At 48.1% G+C, this 20,794-nt stretch overlaps 1 protein-coding gene across 2 annotated transcripts in view; it reads left to right on the top strand.

The window, feature by feature from the left end:
- The window catches only part of NEXMIF (neurite extension and migration factor), a 69,939-nt gene that overhangs the window by 38,091 nt on the left and 11,054 nt on the right, over window positions 1-20,794 (top strand). Inside the window, exons 2-4 of one of the 2 annotated variants that reach the window (XR_005830995.1) lie at window positions 4,199-4,323; window positions 8,092-12,388; window positions 13,113-17,744. Coding sequence is in view for 1 of the 2 variants with exons in the window: in XM_040614637.1 (XP_040470571.1) it covers window positions 4,248-4,323; window positions 8,092-12,388; window positions 13,113-13,344 (4,605 nt within the window). In the remaining variant the exon portion in view is untranslated. Of the gene's footprint in view, window positions 1-4,198; window positions 4,324-8,091; window positions 12,389-13,112; window positions 20,421-20,794 lie in introns of those variants that run through there. The other variant, XM_040614637.1, reaches the window with a different exon arrangement.

Below are 20,794 nucleotides of genomic sequence, written 5' to 3'. Positions count from 1 at the left end.
ATTTGTCCATCTTGTGCTTAAAACTAGTTGAATTATTGTTTAGCTCCACTGCTTGCTTTCTGTGACTTCTTCCCTTTGATCCCCTTTCTTAGCCAGTGCCTTTCTCTGTCGTGCCAGCTGCGATCTTAGCAGACCAGTGCCCTGAAGTACGTGGTGCGTTCAAGAGAAGTCCGCCTGAATTCTTCCCTACGACTGAACCACCTGTGACCACCCTTGAAGCACAGCCTGCCAAGCTGTGCTCTGCCCTCCTCCTCCAAAGACCCGGAGTTCATCTGACTCCACATCTTTGACCATCATCTTCCACACACCATCCTCTTCCTCCATCTATTCCAGCTCCAGTCAAGTTCATAAATGTCAAGCTGGTGACTGATTTTCCTCCTGTCAGTTCTTCATAATAGCGTGACCCCAGTCGTGTATCTTCAGTGGCTTGACGTTCTCTGAAATCCATACTCTCTCCCTTTTATACTTCTGTCCACAGACAGCTCTGAGTTCTGTGCTCTCCTGCTACCTGGTGTATTCTCTGCCTGGCACCTCCATACCCCACACCTCTCTCAGTTTAGTTTTTCTTCTCAGGGACCCAGCTGTTCTCCTCCTCTTTGCTATTCCCAGCCTTCTCTTTCTTCTTGCTCTGCATTGCATCAGGCTCCTTTGTCAGCTCTTTTTTCGGTTGCCAGTGTTTCTCGCTGTCCCTCTTGGGATCTGACCTTTGACAGTCACGCTGCTCCCAAGAGGTCCTCTTGTTCAGCAGGTGTCCGCAAACTTCAGATCATCCATCTCTTTTGCAGTTCAGCTCTCTCTGGCCATATGTGACGATCCCTGTCTGAACTCTTCTCAGTTCTTTTCAGCTCGTTCCTAGAGCTCAGCCCTGCTCTCTGCCTTGCTGCGGTTGAGGCACATTGTGGTCTGCGGGCAGAGCCGTTTGTTCTTGCATTGCGTCATCTTCATCGTCTTCTCCAGCCTTTGGGTCGCATCTGCTGGGAAATGTCCCTTCTGCACTTCCCTCCCCCTTACACACATGCCTCCTAAAGAAATAATAGGAGGTTAGAAGTCCTACAGGTCTCCCCCACCTATAAACTCTTTTTCTGCCTCCATTTGCTTGGCTGCTTGCATGCCCATTGCTCGCCGCCTCAGCCCGCTGCCCAGATGCTCTCCTCAAAGGCTGGCCGGTGAGTATCTGCCAGAGCTAAGGAGCAGAAGCCTCCCTCACCTACCTGTTTGCGAACTGCAGTCAGACCGCCGACTCCACAGGCTGCAAGAGCAAGAAGCAGGCAGGCGGAGAGGCATGCCACCCACGGGTGAGACCCTGCTCCTTCCTCCTCCGGTGGAAATCCTGTCGGGAATAGGATGATGCCTTCTTTAAAATGCTTGGGATCTTTCTTGGTGAGCTTGCTAGTGTTTTGTGTCTGCGTTGTTATTTTCTCTCTGGAGATGTTTTGTGCGCTGGAAGTGACAAATTTACATTATTGGAGAATTATTGTTTCTGCTTTTGTCCTATGTTTTATTCATTGGAAGCCGTTACTTTAATATGGCTGTGATGATGTTCCTGGTTGAAAACAGGCCACCTGTGGCATTTTACACCAAATCGCTCTAAACCAGCACACCCAGGCAAAAACCAGGTCAGCAAAGCCGTGCAGAGACGATGCTTGAGCCACGGGTCCGTGCTCGTTGTACTGAGAACGACTCGAGCTGCAGGATGAAGCGTTCTGCACAACCCCCCCGCAGCTCTGACCCCTCACCTGGCGCTGTGGGCTCAGCGCTGAACGGTGACAAGAAGTTCGGTAGAGTCCTGATTTGGCTTATGTACTTGGATAGCTTGAAATGTTGCTGTGATTCTCCTGTGAATATAAATATTATGAAATATTTCAGTGGTGGTCGTACTCCCAAGTCCTTTCTAGGACTGAGGCTGTGGTTTTGTGAGGGAACATGGCCTGTCCTGTGGGGGACAGCAGGTTCATACCAAACCATGGCCAGCAGTCTCAACTAAATTGAAAATAATTAGAGGAATTAATAGAATAAATTGTGGGTGTAGTCTCTGAATGCTGAAGCCCCTCAGCTGCAGAAAGTCGCAAGCAAGGCGTGATGGCAGGGCCATCAGAGTATGCGGAAATGCTGACTGTAACCTTCCTGTACGTTGAAGGTGAGGGTCCCATCATCCACAGCAAGTGTGCTGAAGTGAGCAGCAGGTTCAGATCCGTACACATGCGTAGCCGAACGTGCCGTCCTCCCACCCTGCCTGCCCATGGCTAATCGAAATGGAGGATCTTTGCACATTTCTCTCCCACCTGGCAAACCACAAGGGCATGCAGGCACATCTACCAGGTCACAATCTGTTGAAGCTCCTAACTCAGCCTTTCCTTCTCCCAGAGCTTCCTCGGGCAGTGAGCAGTCCCCTCCCCAGAAGGCACGTTGGCCCATGCGTGGGGCCAGTGGTGGTCCTCTGGTCTCCTGAGAAGCCTCTGGCTCTCCTGAGGCTCAAGATATTTCATTAACATTTTTATTAATAGATGGTTTTAAAAGATGGTTTATTAATATTTATATCAACTAAGATGTGTTTAATAGGCAGGAGATATTATCAAAGAGGCATGGGGTTGTAGCCTGTTACTGGGAAGCGCAGAGCAGCTTTCACACTTAGGAGTTAATCTTCAAGCTGCATGGAAATAACTCCCAAGGAGGCCTGACCTGTGCTTTGGCATTTCCAGTCGCTCCTGTTGCAACGACGCTTCTGTTGCGACGATGCTTCTGTTGCAACGATGCTTTGGCTGGAGCTGTTCTCAGTGCTGTGGGAGCCCGGGGTGCTGGGGAGGGTGCGGGCGCTGGCAGGGAGGGGTCTTACTGCAGCAAACCGACGTGTGTTTGGAGAGCTTTGAAATACGGATTTGCATCAAAGTAAAACTCTCAGGGTTAGTTAAATATTCCTCTAAATATGCAAAGGATTTGAGTTACTGATGCTTGTTATTCTTATCTTACTCTCGGTGTCACAACATCTTTAAGTTCAGTGAAGGTTTCACTTACTAAGACGGTTGTAAAGATTTCACGTTAATTAAGAGGACTCCACTGCAAATCTGAATATGAATGAAGTTTGGCTGCTGAACCCAGGACAGTGAAGAAGTGGGAAGATCAGACATTGACAAATGTTGATTTAAAAAAAAAAAAAACCCACACAAAAAAAACCCACCACTAAAACAAAAAAGCACAAAACCCCCACCTAAAACAATGCTTCCATCTAGTACCTGTTCTGTGAAAGAGAAGAAATTGAGTTCAAGTTGTTAGAAGGAAAAAAACTAGACTCTGATTTGAATTTATGGTCAAAGAGGTAAAATTCTGTCCCTGGCGCATTGACAAGGGTTACCCAGTGCCACCCATGCCTGGGGACTCAACTGCATCTCTCCATTGCACCTTCTCCGTCTCCTGAGGCAGGTGGTCATTTTAATGTGGGGCGATCGTCAGTGGGGGAAGGTCTGGGCTTGGTTCTGATCACGGCTTTGTGGCTTCAGAGAAGTACTGTCAACCCCAGTCAGCCTCCACTGGTGGTCCTGCAGCCGGGATGGAGCTTCACCCAGTGAGGGTGGTGTGGGCGGAGGTAGGTGTCAGGATGAACAAGGCTCCCAAGGGAGGAGCTCTCTTGATGAAGTGTTTTGCATGGAAGATGAGACTAGAGATACTTTTTTCTTCAAAACCTGCTTTTTGGGGGAGTTTTTCATACCTGCCAGCGTGTGGAAGACTGGAGCAGTAGCTGGTGGCTAGGGCGAGCAGCTGTCACTCAGGGTATCTGCGTTTCTCTTCCAACTCCAGTGCAGAGTTGCTGTTACCTGGACTGGGGTGAGTCCTTTCTTCTTCATGTCTCCACTCACCCGTCTGGAGACGATAACGTCCATCTGCCTTTGCAAAGCAGCGGTGGGTGACGCAGAGGGTGCTGCAGGGGTGCAGAGCACTGCTCCGCCTCCCGAAGAAGGACTTTGGGGAAGGAAATGGTGATATATAGCGGTTTAACCTTGCTGAAATACATCGGGCTTGGCTTTTGGAGTAGAAAAGTGAAAATACAATAGCCTAAAGAAATAGTATTTGTCCTCCTAAGCAGGGTAAGGGCAGCATGTGAGGTTGTGCGGGGGTGTTTTATTGTTGTTATTTTTTATTCACGGTTCCATGAGCCGATTCTGGGAATTGTACTGACTGTGGTTATGTTTCTGGAAATGTGCAGGTTGGCCAGATGCAGTGGGGCATGGAGTGAACAGAAAGAGGTTAAATTGATGGATGACCAACAAGAGCAGGATTGTGCCTCAGAAGACCAAGAAACTATCCTGATTAATGGGGTGAAAGAAAATGGTAAGGAACTTAATTACAGTACATGAGGGAGCAGCGACGACTTGCAAGCCAACTTATTTTCCTAATTCCTTTTGTGCATTTAATGTTAGTGGTTTGCAGGTATCCCTGCAATGTGGAGCAGTAGGGTGAATGGGTATTTTCTGCACAGATGTCACTCCAGCTATGAATCTACGCCTTTTTAGGTCTTAACAAGTACTGCTTTTGCCCATGCATATGCATGGTTGGAAATGTTTATGTACACATGCAGTTTGAATTACGGATTTTAGTTTGGTTTCTTAGGGAAAAAAGTCATACAGGACTACGTAGCCCCTCTGTTGGGAATCTCTCCCTCTCTTCGTGGTTACTTACGAACCTACGAGCCAACCTCAGCTCAGTTTGACTGAAGGTTCCTTAGTCCCTACAAAGTGGGGAAAAACAAGAGACTGGGTAGACAAACAAACCCGGATTAGCACCTAGGGAAAGGGAAGGTCGAACGTGTGAGCTCGTTACTGCCTCTTCTGTGTGGCCCGTCAGCCAGCGCGTGGGAGCCCCTGGCCTGTAACACCGCTCCTGGGCAGGCACGGGTGCTGCTGGCCACAGTTCCACTCCTGGTGGCCACTGAGTCAGTCCTGCTCCCAGTGCCATCGGTGGGGAAGGACCAGCCCCTTCCAGCAGCCTGCCCAAAATACCTAACTTTGTCTGTATCTATTTAATCAATGCCATACTTGCAGTAACTAATTAGGAGTAACAGTGCTCTGTTGCCTGATTGAAATAAATATGCCCCAGAGCACTTTCTCAGGTCATTTGGACTTCAGTCACTAGCCACCGTAAATGCAATGGCAGCCCAGCGCTGAGGCAGAGCTTGACATTTTCATTCTTTGCCATGCTTTTATGTTTTATTTCATGGCTTTTTGCATTTTATATTGGTCTGTAAATCTTGAGAGACAGAGAGATTTATTTATATACAAATTTGACCCTATTAGATATCAAGGAGTTGGTCCCCTGACATCTTGCATGTTCAGATCCTTCTGTCATCTCAAAACAAGGTGCACGGAGACAAATGTTGTTCTTGTTCGTTACCAAAAACCAAGAGCAACTCCAGACACGCAGGTGCCTGCGAGGACCCCACAACATGTGCTGGTGGCAGGTGAAGTGTACGCTCGCGCTTGCCCCTGCGATGTAATTATGGAGGTATCTGTCCTTGTCAGCACGTCTCCTTCGTGGCTACACATGGCAAAGCCACAGCTGATGACAGCTGCTGGAGCTGCAGGGAGATTTTCTAGCCGTGGTCCCCTTGTCTAATCAAATAGGCAGTCAAATCAGTGCTTACCTGCTCAGGAAAGACGGGTGATTTCTAGAACCTGCTAAAAATGAAATTTTTCATGAAATTCAGTTAAATAGGGCTTAAAAAGCACTTTAGTTCAACATTGCCTAGGGGTTGCTGTTGAATCCAAAGCAGTGAGCCAGCAAGTAGTTCTGATGTCACCACCTCCCTGTCGGTGGCACTGGGGACGGGGCTGATACTTTTTGCCCCCTCCCGCCCTAACTATAAATGAGTGCTGGCTGCTGTGGGTGCAGAGCAGCCGTTGGGACCGGCCTCCCTTCGGAGCCCCCTGACGGCACGATGGTTCGGGATTTTTCCACTCAGCCTGCACATGTGCTTTTGGATGGCTCTTGAGTTAAACTGGGAAAGGTGGTTTTTGCTTCTCCAGCATTTTCTTTTTTAACTGTAGCCTTTTGGAGTATTGTTTACTTTAGAGCATCAATTGAACGTGAGCCTGATTTTAGGATGATACAAGCCCCAGAAAATCAAGTTTTGGCATTTGTTTTTCACAGGAGTTTTCACTTATGCAAGTATAAACCTAAACAAACACCCAGAGACAGTTTATTTTATGTAATAGCATCTCTGCGTATTGAATGCAGCATTTGAGATTGAATTTCAGCTTTCTACCTCCCTCTTTTTTAAGTCTTACAACATTCACAGACATTCTTCTTTTATCCTCAGATTTTCCATGCTTCCCATCAGCTTCAAGCTGATTTTTATTTTCTTTTACTTCTGCAGTGGAAACCGCACCGGTTACTTTGTTTTGGTGCTTAAGGAAAAAGATACCACCTCTGCATTTCTGATCTAAAAACTGGTGGGAGGGACTCAAAAATCAGCTTATTTATTTATTTATTTATTTTAACCCTTTTTGGAGGGAAGGGAAGCAGCACCGATTTCAAGCAACTCAGCCTGGTCTTTCCCAAGCCACACATGCTGGAAGACGTTTACAGGCATTGCGCTGCGCTTCTGGTTTGGTTTGTGTAGCGCTTGGAAAGTTGTTTAAAGCCCTTAGAGCGCTGCATGGCCCCGACTGCAGTTTGCTTGGGCTGGCTTAAGGCTTCACCGATGGCTCAATCCCTAAGGCCCTCGTAGCACAAAACTGCCAGGAGCTTTTGGGATGAGATTAGGGGCATTTTGACCTCTTCTATGTTTTACACCTGGCACGGGCAGGCAGCCCTCCATCACATCCCGCTCCTTTTCCTATTGCCCGGCGGCAGGCGGGAGCCCCGCTCTCCTCGGCAGCCCCGGCGCACGGCACGGTGGGTGGGTTGTGGTGCCAATGGTACGTGTGCCTCTGTGAGCCTTCCCGCGCCAGCTGGGCTCGGCTGGCGTAGGTGCGGGAGGGGGTTTGCTCTTCCATCAGTTTTGAATCAAAGCACTTGTCGCAGAGGGTTGCAGCAATCGTGTAGGTGCCAAATCCCTTTGGACGCCCCATTTCTTGCAATAGCCTGTGCTCCAGTTGGGTTTTAAAGCACTTGTCCCTCCTCGGAAAGCCTGCGCTGCTCCTGCGCTTGCGCCCTCCACCTTCAGTGGAGCCACCGAGAAGGTAAGACGTGAGCAGCGACAAAAGCACCGGGCTCAGCTCTGTGTCGGCAAAGGTCTGCGCCTGGTATGAATGCACATGTTGGTGTGTTATTTTTTTTTAATACAGAGATAGCAGAGCATGTTCGTGGATGAAAAGACATCATATTTAAATTTCAAGGGTCATATCATCCGTTGAGCCAGAAGTCAGATAAAACTGACTTTGTTCTGCCATAAAAGAGTGCAAGGAGTTAAAAATAAAAAATCCTTAGGTTAAAAAAAAATCCTTACATTATTAAAAAGGCATTTTTAGAGATCAGGGAAGAATGGCAAAACCCACAATAATTCTAACAATAATTGCTTTAAACTCTGTGCTGCCTTCTACTTTCCCTTGGCGTGGCCAGTGACAAAAAGACTACTGCGTTTTTAAAAATAGCTGTAACTTTCCAACCCTCCAGCAGTAATGCAGCTCAGGTATGTTTAAGCTGCAGACACTGCAGGGGGGATGCTTTGTTTCTTTAAGAATCTTATTTTTCCATTAATTTTTTCAATGTTAATGGGAACATTTTTATTAGGCTTGTTTTGTTTTATAATAACCTTGTCAGATTTGAAAGGCAGTATCCAGGTAACGGTATGTATATGAGGAGGAAAGAACGGATGGGCTTGGTTTATTTAAACCTACTCGTGTACCTCTTCCAGCTGGCTGCAGGGGGGAGAGTGTTTACCTCTCCCTTCCTTGCACATCACCACATTAATTAGATCCAGAAGGGAAGGATCACGTTCTTGCGGGAAGAGCACCTACCGCTTCCCTAAGGAGCGCTTGGGAAAAGTCACCACTGAAGCCGAGGGAGAAGGGGAGCGGGTGGCGAACCTCAGCAGAACTGCAAGGGATGTAAACCCTCTTTCTTTCTCTTTTCCTCCCCTCCTTGTCCTTACCCTCACAGAATCGCACGCCCTGGACGGCGATGAGAGGCCTTGCACCGCCGCCGAGGCCGCGGTCACATTCTCAGCCTTGACGTCAGCTCAGAAGGAAAACCACGCGTGCCACCGGGCGCTGCCATCCCTTACTTCGAAGAAGCCCTGCTTGCTGAGCCCCCCGTCGCCCCTGAGGCTCACGGATGTGCCCGAGCACGCCTCGGATGATTCCTCCGCCCACGCCATCTCCCTCACGTCCTGCGTGACGAAGGGCATGAGCTCCTGGTCACTGCCAGGCGACTGCGAGAAGGCTCCCTTCACCATGATGGAGCCCGGAGGCATGTCGGCGCTGACGGGCGACTGCTTGATGCAGCCGAGCCGGACCTGTCTGGGCTGCTTTATTGAATCAAAGGACGGCATTGATGCAGAGCCAGGAATAAGCTTGAAAGTGGGGGATATAAATAGGGATTATGACACCTGTTCAGTCTCTGATATAGGGATTCACTGCATGAGCACAGGAGAAACCATGAGATATGGGGATCAACTGCTTTCAGACCAGCTTTTAAGCTTCCCTATGCATAAATCGAGGGCAGCGGACAAAAGAGATGCAGAAAAATCTGACAGTGATTCAGAGGACCCCACTCAGAAAAATTATTACGAGGGATTACTATTAGACAAATGCAATGGTGAGGAACCTTTACTAACAAATCCCAACCAGGAATGGGGCTATTTTGAGTCTTTCATTAGTGAAAGTAAAATTGAGCTGCTTGACCTCTGCTCCAAAAATGAGCTTTCTGTAAATCTGTTTTCTGAGGAAGACGTCGATAATTACATGTTCGATGATGACGATTCCACCTTGGGAAGCGATGTCTGCTCCCTGAAAATTAGATATGAATCTTTCCAGGACAACGTGCGGGAGAAGACCACCACCCTACAAGAGGATGCCCAGTTCAACTTCTTCCCCAGCGTGTTTGGCAACTGCACCAAAAGGGACAGCAGGAGCACCCTGAAAAGGGGGCCCGGCGGTGCCACCGACCCTTCTCAATTCAAATCTGAGGAAGGCATCATCTGGGGGGAGGAGGAGGAGGATGGCGAGGAAGAGGACGGCGAGGAGGAGGAGAAAGCTGCCTTAAATAAATCTTGCAACAGCACAGAGATGGTGCAGTACGTGGGCTCCAAGAGGAGCCACTTCTTGGACTCGGTGAATTCCACGGAGGACTCCGGGGAGTTCAGCGACGACAGCACTTGCACAGAGTCCTCCTACGACGTGCTGCGGGACATCAAGGACTGCAGCCGGTACCTGTCCCGGGACCACTCCGGCTCCTTCATTCAGCAGAACTACGGGTTGCGGGCGAAGAGGAAAGTGCGATACAGCGACGACTACCTGTACGATGTGGACTCCATCGAGAACGAGAAGATCCTGGACAAGAAGGAGTGGCTCCCAGACGGGCCCAAGGAGGAGGACGATGACGAGTGGTGCCCCAAGAAGCGGCGAAAAGTCTCTCGCAAGGAGCCCCCCGTTATCATCAAGTACATCATCATTAACAGGTTTAAAGGGGAGAAGCATATGCTGGTGAAGCTCAGCAAAGTGGATGCCAACGAGACAACTGTTACCCTAAACGAGGAGCTGCTCAGCAAATACAAGAAGCTGGCCCCTCTGAAGGGCTTCTGGCAGGAGAGGCAGCAGAGCCGGCTGGATTTGCTCAGATCGTCTCTCTACCACAAGCAGAATTTCTATCTTAACGGCTCAGATGCTTCATTCCTCCCTCACCCACGGAAGCGAAAATGCAAGCTAGCAAACAGGCACCGGATTCAAAGAATTAAAGCCATCGAGCAATCAGTGAACAAGCTGGGCTCTTGCTCCTCTGATCACAAGCAGCCTTGCAGCAGTAAAGAGGACACGGGCCTGAAAGGGCTGCCGGCGTTAGCCATCGCCACCCCCAGCTGTGCCAACGGATTACACGTACATGACATCACGGGCATCGCCGCTGTGAAATGCAAATCGCAGGAACGGGAGCACAAGGGGACGGAGAGGAAAGTGCTCCGCAGAATCAAATTCAAAAGTGAAGCCAGGTTGAAGTGCAAGAAGATCAAAGCTGCTACCAGTACGGCGGAGGGCTCCCCGGTGCTGGAAAACCAGGACTCTGCGGCGCGTCTGAAGGACGAAAACGTTTCTTGTGCTTCAGACAGCTCCCATCTCCCGGAGTGCCACGAGGATAAGGTTGCTAAAAATTCTCCTTTCCTACCATCCACCTCCTCTTCAGACAAGCCTCTGCCATCTGCTAATATCACCACCAATGTACCCCTGATCCCCGGAGGGTATCTGCAGACGTTGTTAGATGCTTCTGATTTGTCGAGCAACACCGGTATCTCGTACTTCGCCCAGCATCCCTCCGAGCAGCAGCAGCACCCGCTCCCCAGCATCGTCCCGGCGGAAAAGCCCTTCCCGGCCCTGCAGCCGGCGCAGAGCTGCGTGCTCTCCCCGCCCTCCGAGTCCGAGCTGCAGCAGTCGCCCGGCCACCTGGAGATGGAGCAGAGCAGCTTCGGTAATATGTGGCCGGCCAGCAAGGCTGCCGGCAGCGACCGCCAGGACTTCCCCGGTGACATGCGGGAGGCGGCCGGGCTGCCGAGCGAGTTCGGCAGCGGTGCCGCGGGTGCAGACGGCCTCCCCGCCTCTGGATACGCTCAAGTCAATCTGAATAGCAGCAAATTGCTCTACCAAAAAAATTACATGCCGGATAGCCAACAAGTGCAGTCTGATGATTCTTATCAGTCATGTCATTTTAATAATGGAGAGGGGCGCTTTCATTTCCAACGAGGTACACTAAGTACAGATGATGGCAGGCTCATTAGTTTTGATTCAGTGGGTTCATTGTCAGTTAGTTCTAGCAATTACAGTTCTTTAAGTTTAAAGTCTTGTGAAAAGGACGGCGAGGATGATATTAATGATGATTTCTTGGCCCACTGCAGTCCCAAGCTAGTGATCCAGCAGAGCATAGATGAAATCACCCCTTTGAAGGAGTCCACGGACCTTTTAGACATTTCCAACTTCACACCTGATAGGTTCCGCCAGTCGTCGCTTTCGGAGATGTCCCCTCCGGACACTCCCAACCTGTCCCCGCAGATAGCTGGCTCTGACGCCAAGCCTCTGGGCACCCTAAAGGGCTTTCAGGAGAGCCCCCAGGCCACCCTCAACAGCTCCGAGAAGGTCAAGTGGAACTGTGGGGTCCTGCAGACTGAGGATCAGGCAGATAATGGGTTTGCTTTAAATAATCACCAGTTCCAGTTCCATATGTTCAACGATGAAGATTCTGTCAGCCTTCTCGAAAAGAGTCCATGCTTGTCAACATTTAATGAGCCATCTGGTCAAATTAGCACCAATAGCAAAGTGTCAAAATCGAAGAGGAAAAGTTCATCCAGCAAGAATGTGGTTACAAACCAAAGCTCTTCCCAGAAAGCCACCCGGAAAAAATCACCCAAAACCAACAAAGGAACCGAAAAACCGCCAGGGAAAAACTCCAGGCAGGCACCCAAATCTGCCAGGAAAGGGAAAAACACGGCAGGAGTCAACGGCGAGAAGGCTCTGGCCGTTGGCAGCAGGGCGGTCAGCCAGCTGAGCAACACGGCCACGGCCACCAAGGGCCTCCCTGAGGGCGCCCAGCATTGCAGCCCGGCTGGGGTGAAGCTGGGCAAGCACAATGGGCTCTCCGGCGAGTGGGCGCTGGGGAAAGAGGGGGGCGCGGGCTGGTCAGAAGCCAGCCTGGGCAATGCCACCAGCCTCCTGGATGACGATCAGAGGGAATTTGAGGAACCTTCCAACATCCTGTCCAACATTGCGTCGGGAATGGCGGATGTCCAGAGGTTTATGATGGCCTCCATCGAGCCCTTGTGGGGGCCTGTTGGCCACAACAGCGTTCCAGACATATTCCGGTCCCCGGAGTCCAACAGCCTGAAACTGAAAACTCTTAAAATTTTGGCAGGGACATCCCAAGAGTCGAAGAAGAAGGCGAACGGCGGGTCGCCGGCGGCGGCGAAGAACCACAAGTCAAACAACAAGGGCTCAAGCAAAAACAGCAAAGCCGCAACCTGCGACCCCGGTCGCCCCAACTGCTCAACTGGGTACACCACGGACATTCACGCTCCCTTTTTTGATAAAAACTATAGTAACCTGAGCACTTTAGGCAATAACGGACCTACCCATAAAAAACTCTACCGTCATAAATCCAGTTCGAAATCGCTGAGGGATGAGAACTGTAAAATAAAGCGAACGGACCGCGAACAGCCCCACAAGGACCCACCCGTGACAGCTGCTTTTGAGAAACTGAGGTAATGCTGCACCAAACTGGCTGGAATGCCCCTTAACCTCCCTCCCACCTGCTAGGCCCGCTCTTCCTCAGTTTTTCCTTCCTGAAAGCAAAAGTTGCATGAAAAAAAAAAAAAAAAAAAAAAAAAAAAAAAAGACGTTCCCCTTTTACAGTTTTGGTTGGTTTTGGTTTGGGGGTTGTTTTTTTTGTTCGTTTGGGTTTTTTTTATGTGCATGAAAATACTTAATACTTGCAAGCTACCTAAAAGAATGACCAATTTTCTGGCTTGGCTGGGGTTAAAAAAACTAACAAGGCTACTCTTTTCTGCTGTTTGGCTTCTTCAGTTTTTAATTACTTATTTATTGGGGGGAGAAAAAACAAAACAAAACACGATTACATGCTCTTTTTAATGATTTTGATGAGGAAAGACTTTTTTTTTGTTTGTTTTGGAACATTTTGTAAAAAATAAACCACAAAAAAAAAAAAAAAAAAAGAGGTTATGCATCCAAAAGCCAAGATCTCGAAACTTAAAAAGGCTCTTTACTTTGCAAATGAGAACTCGTTCCTAATTGAGCTTCACGTGGCAATTTTGAGTGCTTTCTGGCCCCCTCTGCTGTTTATCTCCTAACCTGCATCATCTAAAGCTGCATCTTCTGTACCCGCCCGCCTTTAGCGCGTACGCTCCGTCGTGGTGACTCCAGACGAGCTAACTAAGATGGCATCAAATGTTTGATTTTTTCCTGCAGGGAATCAGACTCCATTCTTCTTAAAGCAGAAACAACATTTTTGGGTTTTCCTGTATTTGAAGAAGAGACTCCCTTTTCTAGAAAGACGGTTGATGTTTGTTTCTTTTTCTTTTTTTTTCTTTTTTTCTTCTTCTTCTTTTTTTTTTTTTTTTTTTTATTGGTTGGGGTTTTTTTTTTCCCGTCGGTTCCTTTTCGAAATCTGCCTTGTGGTATGTTGAAATGTAAGTGCTGAAATGAAGAGTTTGAAATTGTGGGAATTTTATTATTTGAAAGCAAACCTAATCTGGTATTCTCTGTGAAAGACTGTTTTAAAAGTCATACTGTTGTACAGTAGTTTATGCACTATTACCCACAACAACAAAAAAATTGTGCCAAACTATGAACAAGTGACTGTATTGTATATATTTTTACTTCTCTATCAACATTGGGTTGTGAGTGTTTTTGCAGCTATGCCTTTTGGTTTTACTAGAAACATTCCAGTTGTTAAGTACTAACCACCCCCCTTTGAAAGCACCTGTAACTCACGATGAAAATGATATTGTTCACTTATACAACTTACCAAAAGTTTTATGGACATGACTAAAAGTGTGCCAAATTTACTTACCTCATTTCATGGATTCACCCTGTGGTTTAAAGCTCATAAAGGGAAAAAGAAAAAAGAAAAAAAAAAAAGAGGAAAAAAAAATGGAAAAAAAAAGGGGGGAAAAAAAAAGAAAAAAGGAACTTTGAAACCGATGCTGGGAAATGGTAACGTCCTCTCTTTGAAACCATGAGCAGAAAAACTTAATGGTGAAATGTTGAGTTTCATTATAGGAGAGAGTTGAAATGGTGGAGGAGTTCAGAAAACCACTGATGGTAAGTTTGCCAGGAACTCAAGTGTCTGCATCTAGAGACTACAGAACAGCTGCTTTTCAAGTGTCTGTTTTCTTAAAGCAAAACCTGTAGCTGAAGATCATTTGAAATGCAAAGTTACATTGCTAATTCTTTGTATCTCAGTTTTATATATTTTATAAGAACCTGGGATAAATTCTAAAATAGTTATAAAAACAGAACTAATAAGTTTCATACATTTATTGCTATTTACTTTTTCTTTGAGTAGTTTCTTAAACATTTTCGATGCAGAGCCTGTCAAAAGCGCTCTCCTATCATAGCTTTGGTGTTTCCTAAATGTCTAACCTTGCGATGCCAATATAGTTTGAACTTTCAAAAGCAAAGTCATTAGTTTTAAATACAAGTCTGAACCTTTTCTTTCATTCAATTCATAAGATAAGTAAAAAAAAAAAAAAAAAGCGGAGCTATTTGTGATCTCACCAATCAGGGCCGGATCATACATGACTGGACTTTATTAAGACAGCATTAAGTATTAAATGCTAAATGTATTCTCAAAAGGCCTTATTTGTAACCCTACTCACCACACCCTCGCCCTCCACGAGAATAACAAACCCAAGAAATATCTATTTTCCTTGTGCAACTGAGAGCCTGTGCATTGCATTTTGCTGCTGATTTCTCATGAAACCTTGATATGCAAGAGCCCTGCTAACTGGGAGCTGTTGGGAGCAGAAGGATGCGAGGCTTGGACATGTTTATGCAATAGAAAATTGTGAGGAAGAGGAGCCTTAATAGCAGTTGGACAGATCACGTTCTCGACATGGTTGTGAGCATAGAGGTGGTGTTTCGCAGAGGGCAGGACTAGACTCGGGTTTCCTTGCAAGCAGGTTTGGTTTTTTTCAGCCCATGCGCAAGGCAAAACAGCAGAATTGTTTTCAGTTAATTTAGCAAAAAAGCAGACTGAACACTTAAATGAAGTGGAGTTGCAGAGTGTCGATTTAGAATCAAAATGTTTTCGGCATTTGCAGAGCTTGAGGTATAGCTTAGGCTCGGCTCTGCAATCCCGGAGAGAACGGCATGGTGATTGCATTGCGTTTTATTTAACAGATGAAAGAAGCAACTCTGAAAAAATAGTAAGTCTGAAAACAATCTCGTAAGTTCATTTATTCCATGAAAAAATGAAATGCCGGCATTGCCCAGAGTGAGTTGCTCTGGCTGGGAGCAGACTCTGGGTACCCTGCAGGTTGCTGCAGGTGGGAGCAGGGTGCAGCATCCCACCCTGGCTCTGGCTCCAGGAGGGAGATCCAGAAGCTGCTCAGGGTTTATTTTGGAGAGGAGAGCTGTGCTAGGGCTCCATCCCTGGGTGCTTGGCTTGCCTGCAGCCTCCATGCTCTCCCCTGCTTCCCCAGCAGCTGTCTTTTCTGTTCGTAGGGTCATCAGATACTGCAAGCTCCAGTCACTGCCATGGTGTTGGTGTATCCCATTTTTTCTGCGTTCCTCCGCATGCTGCAGGATGAGGGGCTGCCAGCTCCCTTCTTTCGGATGTTCAGGCTGCTGCTTCTACAGAGACAGGTCAGGCCCAGGGCTGGTATGCAGCACTGCCCTTCTTTTTGGCCCAGAACCATCGTTTAAAAGCACATTTCAACTGGCCTGCACTGTGCTCATTATGCTTATTATGAATATGGGACTCGTATAAAATACCTTGTACTGAACCAGATAGCAATATCTATTGCATTCAAGAAGTGTGCAATAGGGCATGAAGATAAGGCATAAAATGCATTGACTATTTTATGTTGGAAATCCATGAATACCCAGCTAGGTGTTTCAGGACAGTATTAATCACAAATACCAGCTGCCTTGTTGCTCTCCCATTCTGTCCTGTTGCTCCGATTTTGCTGCCACCCTCAGTGGTCATCCATGTTCTCCCCAGAAATCTCTGACTGGGGAGATCTTAAGAGCCCAGATCCCTCACAGTGTGGCACTGGCCCTTGTCTGTGTCTGAAAAAGCAATCTTTCTGCTGATAGACCCCAGAATTTGGAAATTGCCTTGAGCCAGCCATGTCCCTCCTCCCTTTTGATCTTCATAGAGTCATAGAACTGTTTGGGTGGGAAGGGACCTTGAAACGTCATTTAGTCCAACCCCCCTGCAATGAGCAGGGACATCTTCAACTAGTTCAGGTTGCTCAGAGCCCTGCTCAACCTGCCCTTGAACGTTCTCGGGGATGGGGCATCTACCCCCTCTCTGGGCAACCTGCTCCAGTGTTTCACCTCCCTCAGCATAAAAAAATTCTTCCTTAAGTCCTTCTCCACAGGGCTTCTCTCAATCCCTTCGTCCCCCAGCCTGGATTGATAACCAGGGGTTCCCTTGACCCAGGTGCAGGACCTTGCACTTGGCCTTGTTGAGCCTCATGAGATTCACATGAGCCCACTTCTCAGGCTTGTCCAGATCCCTCTGGATGGCATCCCATCCCTCAGACGTGTCAACCGCACCGCTCAGCTTGGTGATGTCTGCAAACTTGCTGAGGGTGCTCTTGGTCCCACTGTCTGTGTCATTGATGAAGATATTAGTGCTGCTCCCACTACGGACCCCTGAGGGACACCACTCATCACTGATCTCCATCTGAACATTGAGCCATTGACCACTACCCTCAGGACATGACCATCTAGCCAATTCCTCATGCACTGAACAGCACATCCATCAAATCCTTATCTCTCCAATTCAGAGAGAAGGATGTTGTGGGAGACCGTGTCAAAGGCCTTACAGAAATCCAGACAGACGACAGCTGTAGCTCTTCTGTTCTCCACTGGTGTAGTCACGTCATCATAGAAGGCCCCTGGGTCGGTCAGGCAGACATGCCCTCGGTGAAGCTGTGCTGGCTGTGGGGAATCACCTCCCTGCCCTCCACGTGCCTTGGCACAGCTTCTAGAAGGATCTGTTCCATGACCTTCCCAGGCACAGCGGTGGCCTGGCGGGCGGGTGGGTCCAGGGGCCTCCTTTCCACCCGCTCTAAAAATGGGTGCAGCGTTTCCCTCCTGCCAGCCACTGGGGACTTCACCTGACTGCCACGACTCTTCAGGTGTCACGGAGAGCGGCTTGGCAGGTACATCAGCCAGTTCCCTCAGCACTCTGGGATGCTTCTTGTCAGGTCCCATAGGCTTATGTATGTTCAGATTCCTCAGGTGGTCACAAATCTGATCTTCTCTTACCGTGCGAGGGACTCTGCCCCCCCAGTCCCTGTCTTGTGGTCCATCCGCTCCAGAGGTGTGGGAAGAGAGGCTGCCAGTGAAGACGGAGGCAAAAAGGTAGTTGAGTACCTCAGCATTCTCCTCATCTGCTGTTACCAGTTTGCCAGTCGTGTTCATCGTGGGGGTGTGATTTCTTTGACCTTCCTTTTCTGGCTGACATACCTGCAGAAGCCCTTCTTCTTTGTGCCCTTGCCAAGTTCAGCTCCAGCCGCACCTTGTTGTTCCTGGCACCATCCCTGCACAACCAGGCGATGACCCTGTGCTCTTCCCAGGATACCTGCCCCTGCTTCCACTGCCTCTGCATTTCCTTCCTGCCCTTCAGTTTGACCAGCAGGTTTCAATTCAGCCATGCCAGCCTCTCGCCTTCCTTTCCTGATTTACACCTGGGGACCAAGAGCTCTTGCACTCTATGGAAAGCATCCTTAAAGATCTGCCAGCTCTGGTCTGCTCCCTTGTCCCCAAGGGCGGTTTCCCAGGGGGTCCTGTTGACCAACTCCTTGAACAGCTGGAAGTTTACTTCCCTAAAATTCATCTCCCCCTGCCTATCACTACCTCAAGGTTTTCACCCCCTCCCACCTTTGCCTCATTCCTTGCCACGCGAGCTCCCCTTTTCCACTTGCCCTTCTTGTCAGTACCGGTGAATTTCTGTTTTTCACAGTGCTGCTCCCAGCTGTGGGAGCACTGGGACGTCAGTCCCATCCATCCCTGCCCACCATCCGTGCACGCCCGGGGCTCCCCACACCTCCCTGCCTTGCCTCCCATCTCGGCGCATCCTCTGGCCCAGTCCCACTGCACTTCCAGCCCCCTCTCACATCTTCTGGTTGGGCTCCTGGCTGTTCAGGGCGGCTAATCCAAGCCCCACAAAAGACTTTTCTTCTGCAGCATCCCTAAAAATGTCTTTTCTACTTTATCTCATTTCACTCCTGCTCTGGTGGTGCCGGTGTCCCACTGGCCACCATATGAGAGGACCCGGTGGCAGCGATGCCGCTCTCCTAAGCCGTGCTGTGCTGGCACACTGTGGTTTGGGCGACTTGTAGTTGGTAGTGAAATTAAAAAGCAGAAACTGGCTGCTTGTAAAGAAAGGTCACAAAATCCATCCGAGAGGACACCACGCGGGGTAGTTCAGCCTGAGCCCCTGGCTCTCCACCCCCAAGCTGGGCACCCATGCCGTCCTGCAGAAGGGCAGGTCTGCCATGGCACGGGGAAGGCACCCATCGCCCTGCAGTGGCTGTGCCGTGCGGAGGGTGCTCTGCAGAAGGAAACCCTATGGTAGCCCACCCCCGGCGGCTGTGGGGTTTGCCGGAGGTACTTGCGTGTAGAGGTTTTGTAATTAGGGAAATATCAGTGATGGGGATTCAAGTAATAGGGTTTTTTTTAAAAAAAAAAGAAAAAAAATCTTACCAGGTTTACATCTTGCTTTTCTTTTTTAAGCATAAAAGAGGGGAGGGGGTTGAAAAATGGCTTGAGCGTAATGACTGCTGGACCAGGTTCAGCCAGGTTTCGGGGGGAGGAGGCCAGCAGCAGGCAGGGCTGGCTGCAGCCCGGCAGCCGCTGCTTGGCGAAACCATTGCTGCGCAGCTTGCTTTTGTCAACAGTCAGGATTGCTGGGTGGTTTTTTGGCATTATGGCTCAAATGAGCCACAAACCAAAATAAAAATGTTTTGAGCGTTTTCATCCTTTACCTGCTGGACCATATTCCTCTTTCCTTAAGGTCCCCGTCTAGCAAAGCACCTGGGTGGGAGCTTGCTCCCAGGGGCTCCTGCTCCGCCGGTGCTTTCCTGGATGGCAGCCACCCCTGGCTGTTAAGTCACGAGAAAAACTCCCTTGGTCAGTGTAAGCGAGAAGGATCAGGTGCGTGGACTTCAGCTGGTGCAAGGTCAGGCCCTCGGTCTTACTTTCTCAACTTGGTGTGTTGGACTTTGCCTATGCAGCTCCCAGGGGGTCCAGTGGAAGTTGCATGGTTCAAGCCGCTGACATCTATTTGAGAATGTGCCTCTTTATCTCTTCAGCGCATGAAATAATGCAAAAAAAAGAAAAAAAAAAAAGAAAAAAAAGAAAATAAATGAAGTACAATGTCTGTGGTAGAAGCAAGGCTTTTCAAATCTGTTTCTCAGGTAAACAATTGACACTAATGACAGTGGAGTAACAGCCATCTAAGGGAATTGGGATCTAAAGCAGGAGGATGCCCTCCATCGCGCAGGATGCTTGGGTTGCCAGACACGTTTACTGAGCCTTTGAACACTTGGTGCAAAAGGAAACAAGAAATCAGATTGGTATTCACCACTACCCTTCGCTAGATAGACAAACGTCCATTTCAAAAGCACAAAGGGAAGACTTAAACATAGACTAAACCACACTCACCTACACAAAAGAAAGGTACCAGTTAAACTCCTTTTGTCTCTTACTCCCAGTGGGAAGCAGGGTAGAAATCCAAGGAGCTGCTCTGTTCCGCTGCCCGCGGCGCCGGCCGGGGCGTTTCGACTGCTGCCTCCAGAGATGTGAATGTACTGCTCCTTGAGTTCCCTTCCATAGAACTAGAGGCACCTCGTTAGGAAGTTGCTCCTGTTTTATGGTGCTAAAGAAAACTTTTATCCCCCCCTTGAGCATTTAAGAACTATGAAATGGCCCTTTTTATGAATGTAACATATCCATTTCTGTTCCACATTTTACACTGCAATTTTAACATGTTTGGAAATTATTTGCCTTTTTTCTTTTAGAATAAGCTTTATAAATATTCTGTAGAGTCAATTGAAGTATAATTCTTAAGGATCACTCTAAGACGCCTACAAAATCTTGTATATTTTTAAGTGTGCCAATTTGTAAAATATTTTGTAAGTGTATATTTTTCTTAGAAAAGTGCTGTGAAGTGTTTGTATGTGTGAGGTTTCCCTTTTTTTGCACCTTCGGGTGTTAATAAAAGGATGTATACTTAAAAGTTTCTGGTTTTAAAAACCAAAATACAAAGAAAAAAATTAAACTTTTGTTGGGAATTTTGTAATAAAAAGAAATGTTGTGAAAGAGTGTAGTGATATTGTGTAAAGGAAACTGGAAAATTTGTGAGCGCTTTGCTGTTTTATAGATCCTCTTGTAAATTATTCTTGTAATATTTTGGGTTTTGTTGTTCTTGTTGCAAAGGTTTTAAATATTTGTGACTGACTCTGTATGGTGAAAACGTCATATTGTTAACTTGCTGAGTTTTGTTATATTGTTTATGGAATAAATAAAAAAATTTAAAATCTCATTTTAAGATCATATATGAAGAAGAAATTAAAACTGCCATTTATTGAATATTAGGAATCGTTTCTTTAAACAAATCGCTACTCTAGATGAGGAGCAGTCTGGCTGCCCCCTCCGCGCACACTCCTGGTCCCAGCCTGCGGCTGAATGGGGCCGATGCTCATCACCGCCAGCGCATGAGAGATGGAGCACGGCTGCAGGTGGGAAGAAGCGGGAAGAAGTTCTTTGGGCACTTCTGCTTTAAAAAAGTGTGGCTATTTGGCTCTTTTTAATTGAGAAATGAAAACTTCATCTCATCACTGTGGAAGGAGTTGTGAGGGTGCAGTGATGGGGCCGGGCGGTGCAGGCAGGCTGGCTGAGAGGGGGGGCTC

The sequence above is a fragment of the Falco naumanni genome, chromosome 14, assembly GCF_017639655.2.
Source record: "Falco naumanni isolate bFalNau1 chromosome 14, bFalNau1.pat, whole genome shotgun sequence".
Taxonomy (NCBI): domain Eukaryota; kingdom Metazoa; phylum Chordata; class Aves; order Falconiformes; family Falconidae; genus Falco; species Falco naumanni.
Note: the sequence above shows the minus strand (reverse complement) of the source record. Positions and strands in the feature narration are given on the sequence as shown.